Source organism: Ailuropoda melanoleuca, chromosome 15, assembly GCF_002007445.2.
Source record: "Ailuropoda melanoleuca isolate Jingjing chromosome 15, ASM200744v2, whole genome shotgun sequence".
In the NCBI taxonomy this organism is placed as follows: Eukaryota; Metazoa; Chordata; class Mammalia; order Carnivora; family Ursidae; genus Ailuropoda; species Ailuropoda melanoleuca.
This window is the reverse complement of record NC_048232.1, coordinates 6984614-7009760: the sequence shown is the minus strand read 5'-3', so window position 1 is coordinate 7009760 and position 25147 is coordinate 6984614. Positions and strand designations below refer to the sequence as shown.

General features: G+C 40.5%; 1 protein-coding gene across 4 annotated transcripts in view; it reads right to left on the bottom strand.

Moving 5' to 3' along the window:
- The window catches only part of TAF3 (TATA-box binding protein associated factor 3), a 195354-nt gene that overhangs the window by 34929 nt on the left and 135278 nt on the right, over nucleotides 1-25147 (bottom strand). For 2 of the 4 annotated variants that reach the window (XM_034644553.1, XM_034644556.1), the window contains exons 3-5: nucleotides 16427-18249; nucleotides 14727-14777; nucleotides 5797-5879 (exon numbers count right to left, since the gene is read on the bottom strand). In XM_034644553.1, coding sequence (XP_034500444.1) covers nucleotides 5797-5879; nucleotides 14727-14777; nucleotides 16427-18249 — 1957 coding nt within the window. The remainder of the gene's footprint in view (nucleotides 1-5796; nucleotides 5880-14726; nucleotides 14778-16426; nucleotides 18250-25147) is intronic. The other 2 variants (XM_034644554.1, XM_034644555.1) reach the window with 2 other exon arrangements.

The window sequence follows — 25147 nt, the reverse complement described above, 5'->3', positions numbered from 1 at the left end:
TTTTTTAAAATTTTATTTATTTATTTTTGCAAGAGATGGGGAGAGAGCGTGCGCGCAGGCTCGCGAGCATGAGGAGGGGGGAGGGGCAGAAGGTGAAGCAGACTCCCTGNTTTTTAAAATTTTATTTATTTATTTTTGCAAGAGACGGGGAGAGAGCGTGCGCGCAGGCTCGCGAGCATGAGGAGGGGGGAGGGGCAGAAGGTGAAGCAGACTCCCTGCTGAGCAGGGAGCCCGAGGTGGGGTTCGATTCCAGGACCTCGAGATCATAACCTGAGCCAAAGGCAGATGCTTAATTGATTGAGCCACCCAGGCGCCCTGAAGGATTTTTTAAACCAACAAGCTTTGCTAGGCTTCCTCAGCATGCTTTTATTAAAATATGAAATATGACTGCTTTTCCTAAAAAACGTTTCCACTAGACGTGAGAAGATTTTTGACACAGAGTTGTCTTCGCCGAGTGTGTTACTATGCTGCACCCTTGCATTCGAGGTCCCTACAAGAACTAAACAAAACCTGTCTTTGCAGCTGCTATAAAAGCTGCTAGAGAAGACACTGGGGGGTCAGCTGGTTCCGCGTGGAAATAAAGTTTTAAATTTGGTACCCTGAGAAACTTTGTCTCTCCTCAGAAACTCAGAGCACCTTCCTTTTCAAAATTGTATTTCACTGTCTGCCCTTGGAGAAAGCCATAATCCTATCTGACGTGCAATCATTCGCTTCTTTTTCCTTTTCTTGGTATTAGTTTCCTGTGCCTTTTTTCTAATAACTTAATTGTTCCCTTTTTAAGCTACTGTAAATTTGTTTAGACTGGGAAAAAATTATATATGAATAAACAATGTTTCACATAAAGAGGGAAATGCAGAAAGTAGGATAAAAATCAGTTGCTATTATTTCTCTAAAGAACTTATCAATAAAAACCACGACACACATTTCACCCCATTAAATGTCTTTCAGCTAAACCTGGCTACGTTTTAAAATGTAAAATGCTTATTTTCTTTAAAAATATTTTAAATGATTATTCTTGTAATTGCTCATGATTATTCTCTACTTCTAGCTGTACTGTCAAAAAGCGTTATTCAGGAAAGCTTGGATCATAAAAAGACAACAAATATCTATGAGTACTTTCTTTTTAAAGATTAAACCCTTTATGTTTTTCAAGATTAATAAGCAAACTTTTAGCTCCCATTTTCATAGTACATATGATTTAGAAATTCCAACTCTTAAAAAGCCCCCCTTCCAGAAATAACTAAGTTCCATAAACTGCAACAAAAAACGGAATTACTTACACAAAAAGGAAAGCAACCAATTTTCAGCACCTCTGCTACGAGAGGTCTGATTAATGAAAGTTTCCAGAATCATGAGGAATCTGCTAATACTCAGGGCTGTGCTGACAGCGGAAACCAAAACACTGGCAGAAAGAAAACCGTAACTGCCAGCAGCAAAGTGGTCACTGAAAACTATCTCAGTATAATTTGCATATTTTGGAAAAGTGGTTACATCTATAAAAGGACAATCTATTGTAATCTGTCAAAAGAAAATTTAGAATTATCATTGATAATAATATTGTTCTCTGAAAGGCATCATAAATGATTCCATGCCACTTGATCAAATATATTATTAGAGAGTAATTGGAAAAAATGACCAACCATTACTGGATGTTGGGGGGGAGCTCAAGTAATTATCCCTTCTCTGGTGCGCTCACTGCATAAAGGCACAGCGTCCTGCAGGCAGACGGACCAGTGCACAGTTTCTCTGACATAGTAACCCCCGTCGACCAGCCAGAGTAACAGAGCTGACAGACGGTGGGGGATTCACCGGGGAAGGGCTCCACTCAAGGGAAAGAGCAAAGCACTGGATGGAGAAAAAGACAGAATCTTCCTCCCCAGTGCTGGCAGAGGGCAGCAAGGAAGAGGCATCTGAGAAATGCAAGGGGGGAATGCCTAACCCCCAACCTGCCACNGGGCAGACGGACCAGTGCACAGTTTCTCTGACATAGTAACCCCCATCGACCAGCCAGAGTAACAGAGCTGACAGACGGTGGGGGATTCACCGGGGAAGGGCTCCACTCAAGGGAAAGAGCAAAGCACTGGATGGAGAAAAAGACAGAATCTTCCTCCCCAGTGCTGGCAGAGGGCAGCAAGGAAGAGGCATCTGAGAAATGCAAGGGGGGAATGCCTAACCCCCAAACCTGCCACTATTATTCACCCCAATCTTTATATACATTTAATTTTTTTCTTCATACACTACCAATATTTATTGATTGATTTTTAAGACTTTACCAATATTTAAAATTATCTTTCCTTTTAATGAGAAGTTTCTTTAACAGATTTTGAGCTTGAAAAATCAAACCACACACATTTAAACTTAGAAGAGCTGTGGGCCCTGTTCTGTCCTGTCCTTCCTGCCGGTCTTGTCAAACTGTCCCAGCCCCCAACATACTCCTGTCACATTACTTTGCCCTATTTTCTTCATAGACATGAAGAGATAAATGGATGCCATAAGTCAGCTCACTCTTCCTAATTTGCTCCGCATAAACTAACTCAGTTCATAGTAAGACTGGAATGACAAATAGCATGGCCACACTATGTTGCCCTTGCCCGTCTCGTGCTGCTGGACATTCTACTCACCCTGCTCCTTGTCCCCAAGTACAAGTGCGAGTTCACGACCCTCATCAACACAGGCGCAGGCGGCCGTTCCTGGGCAAGCTGAGACCCACCTGACGGGCAGGCCAGGCTGAGGGATTTGCAGTTTACTTCAATGTGCTTCCCACTCGTACTACTCACGAACTTTATAGGTGCAGAGATGATAACTTCAGGGTTACTAAGGGCAACTCTGGAGACCCATCACTGGGGGACATGTCAAAGGGATCTGAGGTCCTTGCAGAGTCATCTTGTATCCTAACGCTTATCTGGTGGAGGCACTGGACTTCCCACAGACCCTTTAGAATATAGACTCCATGCATGTTAAATGAAGGCAAAAAACAAGGTGCCTCAGTCTCGCTACGAGGAACAACATCAGAGAACCGAGGAAATAGTCTAACCTCAAAGTATTTTCCTGGATCAAGGGCAGAAGACCTTCTTTATTTAGGAAAATTTAGAAACTAAATATTGTCTTAAAGATCTTCCAATGAGAGGGTATAATTTGAACCCTGTAAAGCTTTTTCCTTTTTCCCATAATTTCAAAAGACTATCCTCCACCTGTTCTTCAGCAATAAACAAACCCTTTGTCCGGACTATGCAGACCCCCGTCCTGAATCCCACTCTGCTCATTAATGTCACTTCAAAGGAGAACTGAAGCCCCAACTGTGTACAAACTAAGTAAAGGCACATTTATATGAGTCTACCTCCTCTTTTCCATTACTACTGCCACGCAATAAGCCACGTATCCTTATGCTACAACAATAAAAGATTACTTTTAATTTCATATAAATTTACATGTGTCACAAAATATTCTTTTTGTAATTTTTTTCAACCATTCTTGGCTTGCAAGCCATACAAAAACTGGCAGTGGGATAGATTTTGGCTCATGGACCACAGTGTGCTGATCCATGATTTAGATTTTTTTTAAAAAGTTCTTTACTGATTAAGATATATTTTACACAGGGGCGCCTGGGTGGCACAGCGGTTAAGCGTCTGCCTTCGGCTCAGGGCGTGATCCCGGCGTGATGGGATCGAGCCCCACATCAGGCTCCTCTGCTATGAGCCTGCTTCTTCCTCTCACATTCCCCCTGCTTCCCTCTCTCACTGGCTGTCTCTATCTCTGTCGAATAAATAAATAAAATCTTTTAAAAAAAAAAGATATATTTTACACAAAATCCTATTACTATGTGACTCGGTTCTCTTTTTCTCTCTTAATTTAAAAAGTAATCTATTTCACTTAATTTATTCCTTTGTCCATTGTAAATATTTCCTTGTGTCTGACTTCGGCCAAGTGATTAATGATTCATATAACATGGTTATTTACCTAAATATTTGAAAGTTCACATATTATATAATGTTATACTCTCATGGGCAATTTGTCTATAATGTCTGAGTATTGTAATTTCCCCAATACTGGACAATCTGTTTCAGAATAACAGGATCTATTTTTCACATTTCCCAGTATCTTAGGGGCATGAGTAATTTATTGAGAGGAGAAAAATAGTCAAGAGAATGAATGAAAGACGCTTAAGGGTGGATGAGAGGAATATTATTATCAAAGCCTTTTCACAGACCTTATTTCTCTAAAGGGAATGAGCAAGCCAAACTCTTTTGTGGACGTAAAGATTAAGTAATGGCAAGTTACTGAGAAAACAGTAATAAATGTGAACTAGTAAGAGAAAAGTATTTGTTGAATGATAAATCAGAATATCTTTCGCTTAGAGGAACGAGCCCAAGTACAGAATTTCCAAAAAGATAGTATCAATAGCTACTCTGGTTGGGTCGCCCTGCTAATCAGCCTTCTACTGACAGAGGAGGACACTATTCACATTTTTTGTAGGTAAAAGAGAGGGCATAGGGTAAACCAGTATCTGGTTAAAGAAGAGCTGAATCGGCAGTATTTTTATCAACACTGTCTAAGCTTGTCAGTAACACTACCACCCACTGTCTAGGTTTCTACTGATAGAACCGAAAAGAGTAATGTGGAAATTATGTGGATAATTTAGGTGAGAAAAGGAAGAACCATCTGGATTTTCTTCTTCTTTCAATCTTCAAAAGAACACACATTTTCCTGGAAGACCATGTTTTCCTCTACAACATCATTCATCCTAATGATATTGGACCTTTTCATTGTGTTATGTTTGGAATTCGCGCAAGCAACAGCACAAAATACAAACTTTTAAGATGGAATGAACCACTGAGAACACAAAGCATATTTTCTGGTGTCTACCCACTATGTAAGTGCATGGCTCCTACTTTCATCATTATGGCTAAAAACTGAATGAAAATTCAGTGCTCTGTAAGCCCATTTCCTACACAATATTTGATTGTTTGCAATGTAAACAAATCCATTTTCAGGCTTACTGGTGAAAAATAAGATTGTAAACTAGTACTTTTAACTTGTGGAATTCATTTAAATGATAAATAGCATGATTTTTACAACAAGAAGAACGATCTTTTAACATAATTTACAAAAAGAAATCAAGGTTTAATCACCTTATTAAAATCATGTAAGAGTATTTATTGTAGGCCTTAATCTGTATCCCAAAAATGAATAAAAGAAACAAAGTCAACTAATTTACTTTAAAGAAGGATGGGCTGGATAGGATGACTCTGTGAAAATTGAGACGAACAGTTCATATTTCCAATCTTTTCTTAACAAATAAGCAAACAAACGAGATGATAATTAAGACTTCGGTTATTCCTATCATATACTATTTCACCAAGCGTTGGGCAGTATCTTTGTTTTCAGGTACAGAATAAAACTATGAGAATCTCCATTTTTTGTCATGGTGCGTAGAGAATACATACTTGAGAAGGTATAACATTACCTCCACCTGGGAGGAATATGGCAGTCAGTCCAATCAATATATAGTTTCTTCCTTTTCAGATAACCAGGACCTTAACAATTACGGAGACACAATGTCATGTCTTTAAAAAAGAGAAAGAGAACAAGAAAGAAGGGATCCTGTACGTCAAACAAAGCAAAAAGCACTTCCTTTGAGAAAGAAACTGATCCAATTTGAAAACGAAGAATTCCCAAAGTAAAGCTTGACTCTCCGTGTTCGTACCTGGAAAAGGTTAGAGCTCTAAACCCATTAGGAAAGAGCAGAGAAGGTTAAGTTCAATTTATTTCACTCTAGTTGAAAACGTTTCTACTTACATCTTGTCTTGGCCAGCACCAACTCTGAGAGTCAATCGGGGGATAACCGGACTTGGGGCTGGAACAACTGGCTCCACTTTTATCTGTTGAAGTTATTACATTAGAGTTAAATGCATTTTCAACAAAATGCCTCCCACCTCTTCGTCTACTTCCTCATCTCCACAAACCTGATAAGCCAGTTTAAGCCTCAAATGCTACTAAAATGCTAGCTTCGAGGACAGTCGAGGACAGTCGGGGTTATTTTGTTTTTGTTTCTCAACAACTGCAGGCTCTCTGGCTTCACAAGAAATTCTACAAACTTGAATCACTTCAGGTAAGTGGTGGGAATTATTTTTGTATTTTCTTAGCTTTGGTTAATTTCTTGGATTTTTATTGTTAGAATTTTTAAACAAAAACTCACCTAGTCTGGTGAACATTTAAGTAATTGCCAGACCTCACGTAAATAGAAAAAAATGCAGTGCTATCTGCATCTGTAAGATAAAATGTATCCGTTTATGGAACGTGAGAAACATGAAACCCACCCTAAGTTTGCATTACCATACAAGAAAACGGTAACACCAAGCATAATGGCAGCATTAAACTTTTTTTTTTTTTTTTTGGCTAGTGGTCAGCAGATCTGAAATACTGTAAAAGAAGAAAATAGTGGTTTTTAGAAGGATTTGTAGTGAAGGAGATAGCTGCTGAATAGGCTGAAGATCCTCCCAAATATTTGAGTCAATGGTCAGAAAGGGAATGCACAAATCAAGCATGATTTTAAAAGGGTCCTTCACACATCTTGGTGTAAAGATCCTATGGTATAATGCTTTGAATGAACAAAGTGAACAAAAGCTCTGTAGCTCACATTATCATCTATTTCAGAGTTTTCCCACAAGTGTCTGAGGGGCTTTTCTGGTGGGATGGTTCTTTGTTGAACGGAATGGTGCAGGCAGTGGGAGATGTTCAATGTCCCTGGTCTTGGGGTCCTGCCACCTGCCAACAGTACCCTGCTAGTCCCTGTGACGACTAGTTGCAAACCACTGACTTACACATTTTAAGCCCAAGAATTAAATCCTAATAGGACAGTGTGGTAGTTCTGGAGGGAAATGAATATTCGTATAATACAATGCTCAATCTATTATATCGTCTAATTACTATATTGCACATCGATCAAATTTACTATTTTTTCATATGTTTTGAACTATCCCCCTTGACTTTTTGGTTTTTTTTTTTTTTTTAAATCCATCGTCACATCAAGATCTGTGGTTTCGACCACCCTCCTGAACAGTGGTGCCTGGTATGTAGGAGGCACTAAAATACTGAGTTAACAACTCAAGCACGCTCAACTCCCTGCCCCTTGGTTATTTCACCATCTGTCCAGGACCAATCTAAAATCATCCTCACGGGCACCAAGTCATTCCAAAGAAAAATTTCAAAATCACATAAACGTCTACCATCAGACTCCAATTCCACCTACGCCTTCAATGCAGTTTATTGGATTACCTGCTCGGCTAGGTAAGGGCAGAGACCATATCGGTTTGCTCACTGCTGCCTCGCAGTGCCTATCATAGGGGCTGACATATCTTAAGTGCACAAGGCACAGTGAAAGAAGTTATCTGAAGCAATGATTTCAAACCCTTACCTCTTTCCAGACCTATCTCCGTGATTTCCTTTCCTCCTTTGTCCCTCAAGCTCCACAGGAGCGAACACTGAGGCCACCGGGCAGGAGAACTTCAGCCCCTACAGACTTCTCTGCATCGGCAACTATACTGGAGTCCTCCTCCTCTGGTCTCTTGAGGAAACTTCCTCCTCACGTAGGCATCTTCAACTTTGCAGTTCCACAATTTTCCGCCAGCTTTTAAATGTGCTCAACGATCTTAAAAAAACCTGCCTGCCCTTCAGCTTCTCACTGACAACCTCTTATATTTTTCAGTTTCACATCTTTGTCTCCTTCTTCACTTACTCATTCCTCAGCCCACTCCAATCTACTTTCTCTCCCAAGGAGGCCACTAAAACCACTCTCCTCAGACACCAGTCGTTTCCTGATGTCCTGGTATGCTTTCTACTGGGCGTCTTACCACACTCCTTCCTTCTCCTCTACTAGGTCCCCTGCCTTTGCCTGACCTTATTGGGCCCCCTCCCCTTGTCCCTCGACACTTTCTTCAGTGAGCTCATCCCTGTTCATGGTTTCAGCCGTAGGTTTTACACTATGTCATGTCTTCAAAATCTCTGTCTCTAGACTAGCACTGATTGAATCTAAGACCAAAATAGAATATTGCCTACTGAACATTTTGAACTCAATATCCTGCGTTTCATCTCACTACATCTAAACTTTAACTTATTAACTTCCCCACAAAAAACTACTCCTCTAAACGGTCTCACTTTTGGCACACGTCTCTTCCGTTTGCCCAGTTCTTTGGACAGTATGTCCAGTGGTTCTCCTTAAGGCCCTAGGGGAGCAAGGGCCACTGGGGTGGGGTCAGAGCAAGACCCATGGACAACTAGCTAGGGTTTGCACCCACTTCCCCCCATTCCTTTTTTTAACAGAGAGTTCTAGATCTAACCAAATCTGAAAATCAATGGCTTGGTCTATTTTGCAGACTATTAAGACTTCTCTATTTTTCTCACCTTTCTGAATTATCTATGGAAGAACAGACAAATATATGCAAAACAAACAAACATTTTAAACCACTTACTACCTGCCAGGCATTGTGGCTGTATATTTTTCAGACGTTCTCATACAGGTTTTTTAACAAACATGTGAGGTAGGCATTAGGGTTTCTGTTTTATAGGGAAACTGATCGTATATGAAGCAATCATTTTTTCTTTTCCTTTTTCTGTTCTAAGGTCACACAAACAGCAAAACTAGGATTGGATTCAGTTGTTTTGTTTCAGAGAATGGAAAATTATATAAAGTCCCTATGTTTTTTTAATTCTAAAAAACTTTAGCATCATACGGTCATAAATGATGAGTAATATTCCACATCCTTCAGCCTGCAATACTATTATTTAAGCACTTAACCTTTTCTTAGGCTTTATTTAAAAATAAAGCTGCTCTACCTTGAAAAAGATCTTTACTATCATTATGCTTCTCATAATAGGGACTATTATAATAATATAAATACAAATAATATTAATAATAATGCCGTTAGGTCCGTTTCTATTACCACACTACACAATAATCATAACTCACACTTGCACAGCACAAAGTGTGTTCAATATACATGATCCAATTTGCTCTTTGAACTCTGTAAGTTGGGTAAGGAAGGTATTATCATCCCCAAGTACTGGGGACCAGAAGGATTAAGTGGTTTGCCCACAGTGAAAAAGTCAGTAAGTAAATGATCTACTTGTAGGTTTCCTGACACTAAATTCGTCCTCACCTCTACCATGCCACTGAGTCCTTTGTTCTGGTAACGCTGGGTCTTACATGGAGCTGGCTATTCACTTTCTCTGTAAATATCTTTTATGATAAATGACATAGATTTGTGAGATGGCTAGAATTGGTTGTTGTTGCTCTTGTTTTTTAGAGAGGCAGAGAGAGGGGGCCAGGGGACTTGAGGGGCAGAGGGAGAGGGAGAGGGAGAGAGAGAATCTTAATTAGGCTCCATGCCCAGTGCAGAGCCCGACGTGCGGCTCAATCTCACGACCCTAAGATTATGACCTGAGCCAAAATCAAGAGTCGGATTAACCGACTGAGCCACCCACGTGCCCCTAGTGTTGGCTATAAAATACTTTTTCTCTATGTAAGGCTAACTAATTCATATAGTGATTGACTTCGGCCTCACCTCCATTCAACAAAACTGGCTGGGTTTTTGATCCCACCTTGAGTAACTTGTCAGGATAAAAGAATCAAGACATGGTTTATTTATGTCCTACTATTTTAAAAAGTTAAATGATACGATATGTAAAAAAAAATAAGCAAACAAAAATAGAGATACATTTTGTAAGTCCAATTAAATTAAAAATGATATATATGTGCCCTGAAGACTAAAGACATTTTGTAAACTTGTAGAATTAATGAATGACTCAGAACCCGTTACCTCAGCTTCAAATTTTATCTTAGGGTAAAATCAGGGTGACCACATCATCCAGAGACACCTTTGGGAGTGAAAGTGGGAGCTATTAATTACACCACAAAAGTGTGTAAACTGGGACTGTCCTAGGCAAACCAGGACATACAGTAACCCTCCCTACAAATACTTAAAACCTTAATTTCATTCTTAAAGAAGCTAAATAGGATTTAACCTAAAGATAACACTCAAGCAAGTACCCAAAAAAAAAAAAATGAATGAGTATGCTAAGAATACAGATACAGAAAACACCGTCTCTTAACTAAAATTTCTTATCAGACTTCCATTTACATTAACTTTATCCAAATGCCTACCAAAATAAAAACAAAGACATGTCCTGCATTCACAAAGTGATCTCTCGTGTGTTCTTCCCAGAAATCAAGAAACTAAATAAACGACAATTATTTGAATTACTTCACCCATAAGACTAAGGCCATCTTTTAATGGCATGAAGCCAAACTCTGGGGACAACATGAGCTTCTAAGGGTTAAAATAAAAGCACTGCACTTGAGAGTGAGCAGAGAATTGGGGCGCACAGAGCATTTACAGTGGATTACTAAGCTTCCCAATCCACCAAAGAGCAAAGTCCAGTAATAGAAGACTCCTTTGTAGCTAACTAAAAATACATTGTCAGTGGATTTGTCCAGTTTTATGTATAAGCAATACTGCTTTCACCTGAACTAATACTAGTAGTCATATAAGCCCCTTATTGCCATGTGCTGCATTTTTTTTGCTAATCTTCAAGGATTTAGCTTCTTTGCCACATACCTCAGGGCACCAACTGATAAAGCTCTAACTCTCCATTTTTCCAGGACACCAGCAGTGCGGCCTTGCAAAAAATGAAAATCGCTCAAGAGATTTAAAGGGGAAATTTATTTTTAAAATCCTGACTTGAAGCAAAGAGGTGGATTTTTAAAAAGCTTATCTATAAAGAATCAGTTTAAATTTAAATTCTATCTTGGAACTCTTTCATGCATTCCAGCTTTAAAGTTTATCTTCTGACAGGGACTTTCTGCAAAGGTAATGGGCAGCTTTGTCAATATAATCTGGCCAAGTTTTTATTTTCTATTTTTTTAACGTTAAACTTCTTTCATTAAAAAAAAAAGTGTGCTAGATAGGGTGGCAGCAGGTTCAGCGAATGCTAGTTCAGATTCCCATCTATGCTAATGGGTCAGCAAAATATCCCAGAAATAGTACTGACGAAGAGCTAATTTCAATAAGCTAACGTTTCGGATGCAGAATTATGATGACCAGTGAGCACCTTGTTGTCTTTCTTTGCAATTAAGGTCTTTACATTAATTCAATTTAGAAACATAGTCTAAATACTGATAAACTGTTTAAGACATTAAAAGGACAGTCAGAAGAGGTTCTATGGTGTGGTCAAGTATGACAAGTGGAATCCAGCAAGGGCAAGTGAAACAGAACGCAGGCTTTCACTAGGCGCTCAAATTTGTTCACATGGAGACTTGGAGATGGCCTCTGGTAAATGTCTATAAATTCAAACACACTTGTGTAAATGTTAAGTTACTGGTTTCCTCTTGGAACAGGAAGAAAGTATCTCCCCCTTTCTCCTGAGCTATTGTATTGACTGAAAACTCTTCATTTCACTAGTTAATTATGAGAGCTGATGAGAAAAGACTGAAAATTACTCCAAACAGAAGGGAAAACAATGACAACCTTTTGTTAAAGGCAAAAACCAGTACAACTATCTGTCATTCATTAAAGAAAAAACTGTTTAAATTCAATAAAAGATTATTTGAGGGCAAATGCTAAGGGATTTGGGGATAGATTAAAGAAACATCAAACATTTTAATTGTTCTGATAACTGAAGTCATTAAGTGCAGACGACCCCCCTTGCCCCTTCTTTGAAATATGGGGTTGAAGAGGAGCTCTCTAAGGTCTCTTCAGGGACTATAGTTTCCTAAAATCATGATGTCCACCTTACTCCCGAGTGTGAAACCGTGTTTATTCCCTCATCAGCTTTGCAGTGACTAGCTGAGAAGGCCCTTCTGGGTGACAAAGGACACAGGCTTCGCTCAGACAGACCTGGGGCCAAGTCCCAGTTCCTTTACCCACCAGCTACAGCAAGCTACTTGACCTTTCTGTGGTGTTTTTCTACTCAAACAGCAGCAACAGCACCAAACCCTCCGAGCTGGGTGGTCTGACGCCGTATGCACTCACTAAGCAGCAGCTGCTAGTATCCTTTACTATCTGGGTTAGTTCCTCCAACAGCTGATGTTGGCTCAAAGTAACGTTCATCAATCAATAGGATAAAAATTGGGGAAATCCTTTCTAGAATTTACGACCTTTTCATTACGAGCAAATCTCAATGACCTGTGGGTTGCTCATCCATATAACTGGTTAGTTGTAAGGATGTTCTGGAGAGTCATCTTAAATGACACCAACTGGTCTTCACTTACAGTCTTCCATGAGAGGGTAGAAGAGAAGGCCTCTATAAGCCAAAATATTGCTGGAGAAGGTATGAGACCATTGTTTTTAAGCAGAGGTAACCCATACTTTATGATGATGCTGTCTCTTTCCAGTACCGAATGGGAAGAAGGAGACAGAGGGAAGGGAGTAGTGGGTCAGAGAGGTATGAAGAAGTTGGTGAGTAACTAGTAAGTGGTAGAGCTCGAACTGAGATCCAAATCAGTCTGACTGCCAAAGCCCATGATCTTCCTGGGCCAGCACTCGGCCTATGTACCCGCAGGTTGTGACACTGTCATTTTTTGGATGACACTCTACCATGCCTTCTCAGATTGTACTCAAGAGCATAAAAATATATCTCCAAATCTGACAACAGGTGGATTTTGGTTTATGTCCTATGTTGGGCTATATGGACAACTGTTCAATTCCATTAACAAATAATGAGACATTTTCTTATTTATTTTTTTCACAGCAATCCTCCTTCCAAAAAACACTTCAAATACCAAGAGTCAATGTGAATTAAAGTAGTCCTGTAACATTCATCTAAACTTCAAAAGCCTTCCATTGATAAATTAAGTCATGTGGTACACACACTGACTGCAATAAGCACAAATGGGAACTTGTAACTGCTGTGAACGGTACTGCTGGCTTCTCGCTGCTGAAGCCGTCCTGTCACGTTTGCGACTGCTCAGCATAACTGCACTTAAAATGTTGTCCACAAAAAGTCAGTTTGCTTCTATTTTAAAGAGGCAAAAGATCAGACTCCTAACCTTGACCAGTGCATATTATCGCACATAAAGGGGGACACAAATTGTGCGTTAAGTCACTACATGGTAGATTAGTACCACTACTAGAAAAATGATTTTTCTTCCCGATGATGCACCACTAAGCCAAGGTGCCTTGCATACATTATTTCAATGAATCCATTTTTAATTTAATGTAGGCAAGTGTAGTGGCTAAGAAACATCAATGATGGCATCTGATGGCCTGGGTTGAAATCATGGGTCCTGAATCACTTCTGAGGGTGTGATCGTGGGCAACTTTATTAATTTCTCCAAGCCTCAGTTTCTCATCTTAAAGTGATAACAACTATGGTATCTACCTTATAGACTTGTGGTAAGAAATTAAACTCACATATACTAATTAGTGTTTCGCATATACTAATTAGTCAATGAATATTAACTATTAGTGTTCTGCTGCTTTTCAATAAGTGTCACCATATCCCTACTTTAAAGGTGGAGCATCTAAGGTGTAAAGAAACTTAAAAAAAAAAAAATGCCCTGGATCTTCACTCAGATTTGCTGGATTCCAGAGCCCAAGTCTCCTTCAACCTACCATGCAGATTCCCATCTAACTAATGGTATCTTTAGTGCACATACTGCATGGTGCACTGGCTGTTATACGCAACTAATGAATCATCGAACTTTACATCGGAAACCGGGGATGTACTGTATGGTGACTAACATAATATAATAAAAAAACATTAAAATAAAAAAAAATAACTAATGGTATCTTTAGTGGTTCCTGTATCGATAAATGTGTGTGTGGATGGTAAAAACTTTACAGGCAGGTTAAATAAATATGGGGAGATTTTTCTTGTTTTATTGAAACAATGCCCTTGCTTGCTAAAACTGGGGTCAATGTCTGTGACAGTTGCTCCTGTGAGCTGGTCACGAGGAGAAGGAAGAAGGACACCGCAGCCCTCGTTTTTGTGACAAAAGACATTTTCTCGGGGCAGCTAAGATGTGCATTATTTTGATCTGAGGGTATGTAAGGGACTTCTTAAGCCTTATGTAACCCAATTTCAGGTACACTTTCATTTACTCGTATGGCTTGATGCTCAGGGAGGAATAAGTGGAGTTGAAAGAAGAGAAGTCAAGGTTTACGTTAATATCTCAATTTCTAAACCTTGTCAGTGGCATCTGCATGGGCTGCAATGGCTTTATCCTCTCCTCTCTCTATAAAGAGCTAAACTTTAAAAGGATGCCAAGGAAGGAGAAATAATTTTTCAACACTGCTAAGCATAGCTGATGTCCCCCGTCACAGTACGTTAGCTAGTCTGGTCCAATGAAGTAGCAAACTCTAGGTTTCTACATTCTGTGGGTTGATTCAAAATGAAATGATAACACTTGACTCCATCCCCAGCATGATCTGCACTGACTGGGCATTTACTTACGTGCCAGACACAGTACCGAGCACGTCTCAGATGTAATCTCATTTACTACTCACAAAAGTAACTTGCCCAGTGTCATACGGCTAAAAAAGGCAGGATGTGAACTCAGATTTAACTCTAGAGACAATACGGTTTATTCTTTTTGAAGACCTTATAAGAGAGCCAACTTTTATAAATCTTTATCTTTTGTCATTCATCTGAGCCATAACCTATCAGACATGATACAAGGACTTGTATCCTTCTCTTAGGTGCAATCTAGCAACTCGTAACTGAGCCTTTACCTGCAACCAAGGTAGTCCGAGGGACTTTTCCTTCCCAGCGTCAGGTGGAAGCTGCAGAAAGGCGAGGATTGCTGTTACCAATCTAATCTGATGGGCTTTACTCAAATTCATAATGGCCGTTGAAACAACTCCAGTAACTTTCCACAGTTAAGACGGTGATGAAAGCAACAGGACCCTGTTTGATCTACTGAGGGCTCAGGTGCCAAGGTGCTGGGTACGTGATGGGTGAGTGATAACTGCTACCGGGCAAGATCTCCAGCAGTAAGCATTTCCAAACCGTGAAGAGGATCCTCGTGTCAGTGACCTGGCTTTTGCTGGTTGTGTGACCTTGATCTTGGACAAGGCACCCTCTCAGACTCACTTCCTCATCCACAAATTTTGGTAACAATACCTGCTGGACCTCAGGCACAGGTGTGTTACGAGGAGAAAATAAGGTACGTGTGAGTGCCAGGTGCCACATAAACATAAGAAGATGATTTCTAAAATGGAAACAAGAGTTGGAGTTCTGTGTCTTGTTAACTTGCGGATGTTTAGTTATTTATATTGGGATTTCCATTCTATTTCTTTATATTTTGGAATAGCCAAGGGGGACAGAAAAAGCATGAAGTTAGGCAGAAAAATGTTGAGAGGTGCCATTCCTACTTGTCAGCTAAACTAATTTTTCTAGGTAGTAAGTTTGAAATTTGAAATGTTGCAAAAGTACTGATGATCATAGATCTGCCATGTGTCAAATACATCTATTTTATTATGTGGGAAAATGACTGTGTTATTATTTTCTGGCAAAAACTCCAAGAAGACTGCTTCTAGAGGGGCAGGGAAAGGGTCTCTGAGAATTTGTGTGTATGACACCATGAATACTTAGACACTTTTTCAGAAAGTTTAAAAGAAATGTTCAAACCAACCAGTCGACCACTGTAATCCAAGGAACCATGAACTGAAGAGCAAAGCCATAAAAGCAGAGGTCACATCCTGGGCCCCAAGGCTTGAGGTCCCCGTTTCTACAAAACTGCGGGATATAGATCAGTTTCCTTGGCTGTACTCTATGAGAGCCTGATTTACTTACATTGTAGAATATTTGGAATTATTTTCTGCCCACCAGCCAGCCTCGATACTCGGAAACAAGTCCTAATCTTATTAAAGCAGAAAATAGAAGGATAAGAGATGGTACAGAAAGGAGCAGACAGTCATAACCTTAAACACTTGCAGACACGGCTCACCAAAAGAGACATGAATCCTCCAGACGGACTCCACAGGCCTAGCCGTCCTCTGAAAACAGGGCCACAGTTTTGCATGCCCTGAGTAAAATGGATGCTGTCTTTTTGGGGTATCTAATAATTTGGGCACAAAGCAGTGTGCGGTACACTTGGTAATTACATAAATATTTTTTACAGTTTAAGGTGACAGATGTTTTTAACCTGCTGGAGACTAGTTAGTCTGTCTGCTTACTAGAGGGTTTATGGTCTGCGATTAGATTCCTCTTGGGCTATGAATTTGTAACATTTTTTAGCACGGAGGGGGCTTGATGACAAGTTTGTGGGTCTTAGAATTAAAATCAAATCTCATCACCACATTACAAGTATCTTCCTGTTTCACTTACGGGCAATGCACATCCAGAACACAGACAGGACCGCGGGCTTTGTCTACCTGTATTTTTCAGCCCGACTGGGTCCGGACAGCGCCGGACATGGCAAGGTGCTTACTTTTTCATGCCTGTGCTTGTCCTTTTCTTTTTCTCTCTTCTCTCTCTCCCTCTTCTCTCTCTCCCTTTCCTTGTCTTTCTTCTCCTTCTCCTTCTCTTTCTCCTTCTTTTTCTTCTTCTCCTTTTTGTCCTTTTTCCTTTCTTTCTCCTTGGGCTTCTCTTTTTCTTCAAACAGTTTTTCAGGGAGCACTGATGACAGAGCAGGCAGCGTGGCGGGGACCCTGGCGGCCACTGCGGGGCTGAACAAGGGCAGCGGTACGTCCTTCGGGGGCAGCACCACGGGCGCAGGGGCTGCTCTGGGCCTGTCCTCCCGCCCCTTCTCTTTAACCTTCTCCCGGTCTCTCTTATCTTTATCCCTTCTGCCCCTGTCTCTGTCTTTCTTCTTATCTTTATGCTTCTCTCTCTCTTTTCTCACCATTCCGTCTTTCAATCTCACTTTGGGATCGACATCCTCAAATTCTTTTATTTTAAACTTATAGGGATCTGGCTCTTCATCTTTAAGAAACTCCTTCCAGGGGTACTTGGTTTCCTTGCTGCTCTCCTTCTCTTTCTCTTTCACTTTGTCTTTCTCTTTACTCTTCTCCTTGCTCTTGTCTCTTTCCCTCTCCTTATCTCTCTGCTTCTCCTTCTTCTTCATTTTGGTCTTCAGTTCCTTTTTCAACTTCTTTTTGACTTCCACGGATGAAGGCAACTTGGTTTTCTCCTCATACACCTTGTGCAGAGGTTCGGGGGTGGGAGGAGAGACCGAAGGGGAAGAGATGTAGGGAAAGCTGGGAGGCATAGTTGGAGGGGCTCCCATTTTTGCCTTCCGCACAACCTCATCTATGGACGCATCCATTGTCCATGAATTGTCCGAACTCGAAGTTCCGCCTGAAAGAGGCAGGGGAGTGGATCCTGACTTTGTGAAGTTGTTGGAGGCGGCGGAAGCTTTTGGAGCAGTACATTCTGAACCTGAAATCCTCTTAGGGCTGGTAAAAATGTCTCCTTCGGATTCTGATCCAGAAGAAAACTCGAAAGGGTCTGGCTCTCGTTCGGCGCAAGCCCGCGCAATCACGGCATTGATAGAGTCGTCGATCGTTTTATCGGTCACGACAGCCTTCTTCGGCTGATTCTCATTGTTGAGTTTCCCAGCCTCTGGGGGGGTCTGTATCTGTCTTACCTGAACGGTCTCTTTACTAAGTTTTTCACTTATCGTAGCTGAAGGAGTCCTATTTGGTGTTTCCGGTCTGACAGGTGCTTGGGGAATATGTGTCATCACCTTGGGACTCTTGGGGCTTTTGGGGCTCTTAGAGCGTCCAGGAGATTTCTTCTCTTTGGATATAGTTTTTGGTGACCGAATAGGACTTCCGACCATTGCTGGTGACTGAGTAGTTTTAGGTGATTTAGTCTTCTGTCCCGGAGAACTAGTTTTAGTCTTTGTTTTCGGTGTAAATGACTTTGTTTCTAATGGTTTTGTGATTGGCATTTGTGATTTTGCCACTGGAGCCAACATCGGCGGCTCCGGGGACGGAGGGGCAAGGTCTGTACTGTCCTGTACGTGGACCGGAGAGAGCATTGGCGGAATCTTTTGGGTATTTATTGAGCTGAGGGGTTCTCGAGCTTCCAATACTACTACGTCCAGGGTGTCCCCTTTAGTGCTTAACAGCCGTGGTCGCTTGATGGCAGGCATTTCTTCAGCTTCGGGACTATCCAACGGTCTCTTACCCAAGAAATTCTCATCATTAATAATTTCCTCCTCCTCCAGTTCATCATCTTCTTCCAAGGGAACCTGCATGGCTTCAGCGGACGTACCGCCATCAGTGGGCACCTGCTCTTCTTCTTCTTCTGGTAAAAGAAAAGAAAAGAGCTGTTAGCAGAATACTTAGAAAGCAATGCTTTCTAAACAAATAACAGCAATGCTTCAGACGTGATTTCTGGGAGAGAAAGGAATTTATGGACAGTGTTTAGAGGGTAAGTAAAGTGGTAGATCCTCAACGATCTTCCAAACTCGCACGCCATCGTTATCGGAAGGGTGGCAATCAGGGACAGCAGATATCCAGACTGACTGTTTTCTTTTTGAGTGGTTTGGCCCTACTTTCAGGACCTGGAGTCTGCTAAGTATTTCCTGTCTCCTGCTTCCTTAATTATTTTCCTAACCTAACTGAATACTGTCTTTCTCTTACTTCTTCCTCTTCTGTACAGGTGTGCATACGCGTGCACCCCCGCCCCCATACCGCTGAAGATCAAGAGGTGGGTTATTATATGACTACTACCTGAGAAATTACAAAAAAAGCATACATTTTTTAGGACTCTTATAACGAATGTTAATTCTTGGAGTTGAGAAAATGCAAGTGTCCAACCTGGATACAATTCGTATACTACTTACGTCTTCTCTTCTGCTTGCTTGACGTCAGCCACTTTGAGAGACAGTGTGGTGCGAGGGCAAACGTATTGGCTTTGGCATTAGAGGGATGGTGTTTCCGCCAGCATTCTGGCACTAGAGAGCAACAGGCCTTGAGCAATCTTTTAACCCCTGCAGCCTGTTTCCTGACCTTTCAAAAGGGGTTAATGTTACTGGCCCTGCCTACTTGACTGAGTTGCTTTAAGATCACATTATTTCTCTCTACACATATTAATAAAGCATGGGGACACAGTGTATGTGTATAGCACATAGAAAGTGATTAGCCCCATAAGACAGATAAAGAGCTACAGCAGTTCAAAGCAGAAAGATTACTGCAATATTAAAGATCTAAGGAAGATTTCACCAATTAGGTAGTGCTTTGGATATCTGCAGACTAGGAATGGGGAAGCACAGGATGAAGGAACAGATGGTGAAGAGATGGAGATGGAACACAGGAGGCCAGGGAATATTCACCTGGCAAGCAGGGTATAAGACGGGGAACAGTACAAAGGAGCTTACTAAGGTTGCATCCAGACCCCAGAAGCTTTGAATTCCAGAAAAAACTAAATGATCTTTATTCTACTGGTAGTTTGGACCTGGTGAAGAGTTTTAGACAAGGAAGAACAATCAGAGGGTATATGTTAGCAAATTCTTCTGGCAGGAACATACATGATGGATGGGAGGTAACATAATAACGGAGATGTGACAAGTAAGTTAGGGGTTACTGAAATGATGTAGGTAAGTGACAACAGGGTCTGAACTGGAACAGTGGTAACAAAAGGAAACAATAGAGGTAGGTGAGATTTTGAAGGTAGAATGAACGGAATCTAATAAATGATTAGGTCTAAGAGTGGAGAAAGGAGTCAAGCACCATCTCAAGGCTCTGAACCCTGGGCAGTGAGCAATGCGGTCATTAAGAGAAATAAGGAAGTAGAGAAGAAAGATGATTATTAATTAGCTCAAGCCCTAGACACGGAGTTGGGTGAATGGTTAATGACGTCTGGCACAAGACAAATTTGAGACAAAGTACTGTTAGCATGACTGGAGAACGACAGTATCACCTATCCAAGCGCCTAAGTAGAAACATCATTCCAGATGCCTTCTTTCCTTTGTTTCTCTATTTCCGCATCGTGAACACAGTTTCTACTGCATTTTCTGGAACACGCTCTCCCTACTGCTACTACTGTCTGCTCGAATCCTCAACACCTCTTCTCCATACTTCTAACTAGTCTCACTGCCTCCAGCTCCTATCTTTCACATTGCCTTATGCTGATCTTCCGAAACCACAAATCCAAGCATATGACTCCCCGTCTCAAGAACCTTTCATAGGTCCCTACGTCACTACTTTGCCAAGGAGTTCCTTAGAGCCTGAGGGGTCTGTGGAACCCTTTTGGAAGCACCGCACAGTACAGACTGGGTCCCCTATTCTCTATTAAGTGGAATGGTTACCCCTAAGGTTATCTATTTTACCTGCTGAGCTTCCACAAAAGCTTTTGTTGTGAGGCTAGAACAGGATGAAAGCCAGTATTCTAAAATGTAAAATTAACCCAATTTCTCCAGCACCACCTATACGGCGCTCCATCATCTGATTCCGTGATTCACCTCACCTTCCACTGCGTCCTGAGCCCTCTGCCACTCTGTCGCGCAGACTCACTTGCAGCTCCTCAAGGACACATGCTGTGCCTCTGCACGTGCAGCTCCCTCCACCTGGAAGGACCCCCCCTGACACTTCGGTGACTTTCTCTTCTTAGTCTCCAATCACGTGTTCCCTCTTCCGTGACACTTTTTCGTATCAACTGGAAAATGACCAGCCTCCCACTTTGGGCTCTACCGTACTCTGGTTATATAAGCAATGAGCACGCCTAGGATATTTAGTGTCTGGCCTTCTACAGAAAAGTTTTTAGATTCCTGTCCTAGATCTACTCTGGTCAGAAAAATTGAACGGCCCCTTCCAACCCTATCTTTATCAGAATGACAAGACAGACCTCGAATCTTCTCAACTGCTAATGGGCAAACATCAAAAATGAGAAAGAAGAGAGCTTGAGGATATTCTCCAAGTGAATGAAGAAAACATTTTAGAGTACTCATTACTGTTTTATTTCTGAATTCCAAAGAGCCCCCTCCTACCTGACAGAGGTTCATAAACCCCAGCGATGCCAAAGCAGAAAGAGGAAGGTTCGGCTTAGGCAGGGGCCTTTAGATGTGTTAAAGCCTGTCTTGTTCTCCTATCTCTGGAGGTGCATCGGGGGCTACGTCAGCTCTGGGAGGATGAGTCCCCCAGGCAGGGCCGTAGGTGGATGCCCTGGGAGGGGCAGGGGCAGAGGGATTACTCTAATGGAAGCAATCCCTAGAAAGGTAACTTCCAGGACTAACAGAAAGAGAGTTTGTTATAGGTCATCCAGACGAAAGGCCTGTTCTTTGTTTTTCTTCAGCAGAACAACTAATCAGAGTTCAATTTCAAACTACTAAATAATAACACCGGTCAATAACAGATATACATTATAAAGTTAACCCTGCAATCCTTTTTGAGAAGATAAAAAACAACAAACAAACAAACAAACAAAAACCCCCCAACTCTCCTCACTCTAATCTTCCAAACCCCGCATGACAGCGTTAAGTCGTGAGTTAGCATTTAGGGCAAGTGGGCATCACCTCCTCCAGCTGGTCTAATGGCCCTAACCTGCAGTGGGAGCAGTCCAGAGCGGCTGGGACACTTTGTAAGGACAGCAGATATTTTAAGTGAGGGCAGCTGCTTCTGGGCAAGGGTTAATGTTCATGCTGCTAAAGGTATGGTAAGAAATTATTAATAAAACTGGTATTTTCTATTCTGCTTGTGTTAAAATTTGGCTAACATTAACAGTGATAAGATTTTGATTTGATTATCCTTTGTGCGAGAGTTTATTCAAAACTGTGATATCTGTTATAACCGATCATTAATACTGTCATTCTTCAAGGAATACCATAAATTATGATATAACGCCTACACGTCTGGGAGAAATAGAAGCTATTGACAGTAAGAAAAGAGACGCACAAAGAACCACACTTAAACCAGCACAGGAGCATTTATTTTCAAAAAAATGTCAAGTTTCTGCTAAAGGCTCATGCCCACTATCAACACCCTTATTCTTCATATAAATTCAATAAAATTTACATATATATACTATAATTCAATCTATAATTATAAATTATATAATGCTATAATTCAATCTAAGAAAAACCTACCATATTGAAAAGTAACTTGTCATTCTGCCAGAGTTTTGCATATGTGGTATGCTTTCTCATTTGTCAAAAAAAGGAAATGATGGGAAATATCATGAATGACTCAGCACAAATTTATCACCATGGTCAGAAATACAATTTAAAAGAGACACTTAACTGGTAGCAAATTCCATATCTTATCATAAGGTATGGAAAAAGAAGGAGATAGAGATGATCTCTCAGGTGTCTTTTCATTTAAACAATCAATGATTCCAGGTCAACATTTGATCGTAGAATTATTTTTTAACTTATTAATTTGAAATAATGTCAAACTTACAGAAAAGTTGTAAGAACACTACAAAGGACTCATGAATACCCTTCACCCAGTTTCACCAAATTAACATTTTCCTTCAGTGTGTGACTGACGGCAGAACAACAGTCAAGTTCCCTTCTACTTACAGATCAGAAATAAGACGGGTCCGTGGTAACGTCTGTCTTTTTAAAACTTTCACAAATGTTGATGCGGGTAGGGGACTCAATACAAATTCCACTCTAATTTTTCTTCGTTAATGACACAAATAAATAATCCACACTCGCTACATTTCCCAGAGGAATAATGAGAAAAATATGCTTCTTTACCAAACTTCTTGAACAAAAGATAAAACAAGGCAATAAGGCCTGGACACACCAAAAGGGTTTTTAATGGGTTAATTCTAAGTTTCTATAAATATTGACTTAGAACAAAATATCTTTTTAAGTAGAATAATAAATGCCTTTAAAGAAACACAATAATCTAAAGAGCTCATGGACATTGTGGGGGGGAAGGAAATTGTTTTCATATGGCACGGAAAGCTTATTATCTCATTAACCACACAGATGCATGCAACTTTAAAATTTAGTGGCATGATCTCAAAATAGGCGAAACTATACTTGCATTCCTAACTTTAAATATAGGGACAATAAAACTATCTGTATATATTTCACCAAAATCAAATGCATTTAAAACTAGATTTCTTGTGATTTTTTTAAAGAAATATACATGCAGAAATTTCTAGCAATAATGACACAAACTTACCTATTTTCTTACTAGTTTATGCATCCTGCTGTTTTTATAATAGATTCCTCTTTTATTAACAAATACGAAAGGATTCATTTAGAATGCATAGTTTTTCAAACACGTTTCTGTCTATCTGGATACTCTTGTCGCCAGTTCCTTGAAGGGACTCACTCTTTCTATTACTCATTCATTCACTCACTCGTCTGCTTGGTGTCTAATGAATCTCCCTGTGGCAAGCACTCTGTTCAATCCTGTATGAAGTCAAATAGGACATGATTTCCCATCCTTAAGAATCAACCACATTTTGTGGCCATTGGCTCAAGTGCTGTGGCAGGGATCGGTTTAAGGTACACATACAGCCACACCTGGAGAGATGAGGACAGAAGGGGGTCTAGACTGAAACCACCTGTGGCCTCTGTTACCAGTGCCATGAGTCCACCTTGCCCAGCCCACTGACTCTCTCACATCTAAGTTTTCACATCTGCCAAACCTCAGTATTGACATCTGACCTCCTACTTGTAAGAGCTGAGGATCTTTTTATTGGGGTCATTTCCACACATAGTGGACCGTACACGTGGGATGATCTAAAGGGCAGGACAGAGCTCTTTCTGCCCCTAAGTATTTCACGGACTACACGCAACAGTGCTTGGCATTCTGACCACTACGTTTACGACTTGGATAAAGGCAGCATCTTTAAAATGCTGCTGCCAATATCTTTAAGGCTGTAAAGCTAACAAATGAATGACTCTCCCCTACTTTTTGAGGTAAGGAGACTGAGCAAATGGAACATAACTGAAGTAACCTGATGGAACACCGGGGACAGAGAGGGTTTAGAGCACAGGGTACTGAAGGGGCAAGGCTTGGTCAGGCAGGTGGACACTGGACGCGTGGAAAGACAGGAAGAGTAGCGATACAAAAACCACCCACAGAAACATTTTATTTTTAGTTCCAAATGAGGCTAAAATTAAAAAAAAAAATCCCAACTACATCCCCTCATAAAATATTCTTCAAATTGTGCTGTCTACAACGTAATAGAAATNTAGTTCTAAATGAGGCTAAAATTAAAAAAAAAATCCCAACTACATCCCCTCATAAAATATTCTTCAAATTGTGCTGTCTACAACGTAATAGAAATTAGACCCTTAAAACACAACTCAGTGTGTGTAAGTGGGTAGGTATTTTTTAAATAAGCCTATTTACTTTAAAAAAATNTTAGACCCTTAAAACACAACTCAGTGTGTGTAAGTGGGTAGGTATTTTTTAAATAAGCCTATTTACTTTAAAAAAATGAAATTACTAGCAAAGACAAGACAATTAGACAGTGACAATTTATATGGTACAACCAATCAATAACACAATAAATTAATAGCAGAGTGAGGATGATGTGTTATAAATACTTATACACACACTGACCTGTAAAAAAAGCACTATTTCCCTAACATTCTGCACAATAAAAAACTAAAATGCTATATAAGCAAGCCGACCTGAAATGACACCTAGGATTATAAATGGCCTAATCTATATGTTAATGCTGTTGTATCACATAACTGCAGCAAGACTAAGATAACAATATGACTTTGGGGTTTCTATGGCTACATCCTGGGCTAACGGGCCTGAAGGGGCTGGCTGCTGACACCACACAAGCATTCTGAGTGCTTCTTTTTGGTTATTTATGATATGATTTATGATAACAACAACATCTCCTATTTTCTCTCCTCCTCAGGTACAATAAATTGCTATCGTTAATCACCCTTCTTGGTTCAACTATGATTACAATAGCATAATAGGGCCTAGCTATGGCAATATTGTGGTTTTTTTTTTAAAAAGAAATAAATACAAGATCTCTTCAGACAACGTCAATATCTCTAATATTTTAATCAACTTCCTTTAAGTCTTTCGGAATAAATTCTACTACAACTAAGATTCCATGCCAAGGATTTAGGCCCTTCGTGCAAATCAAGCACCACACATTCACAAATCACTGTGGCCCTGATTTCCTCAAACTCACTATACTAGTAAGATCGTGCACACCACATTAGAGTAGTGACACAGTTTCTTTTCCAAGACAAACAATGGCAGGTTTTTTT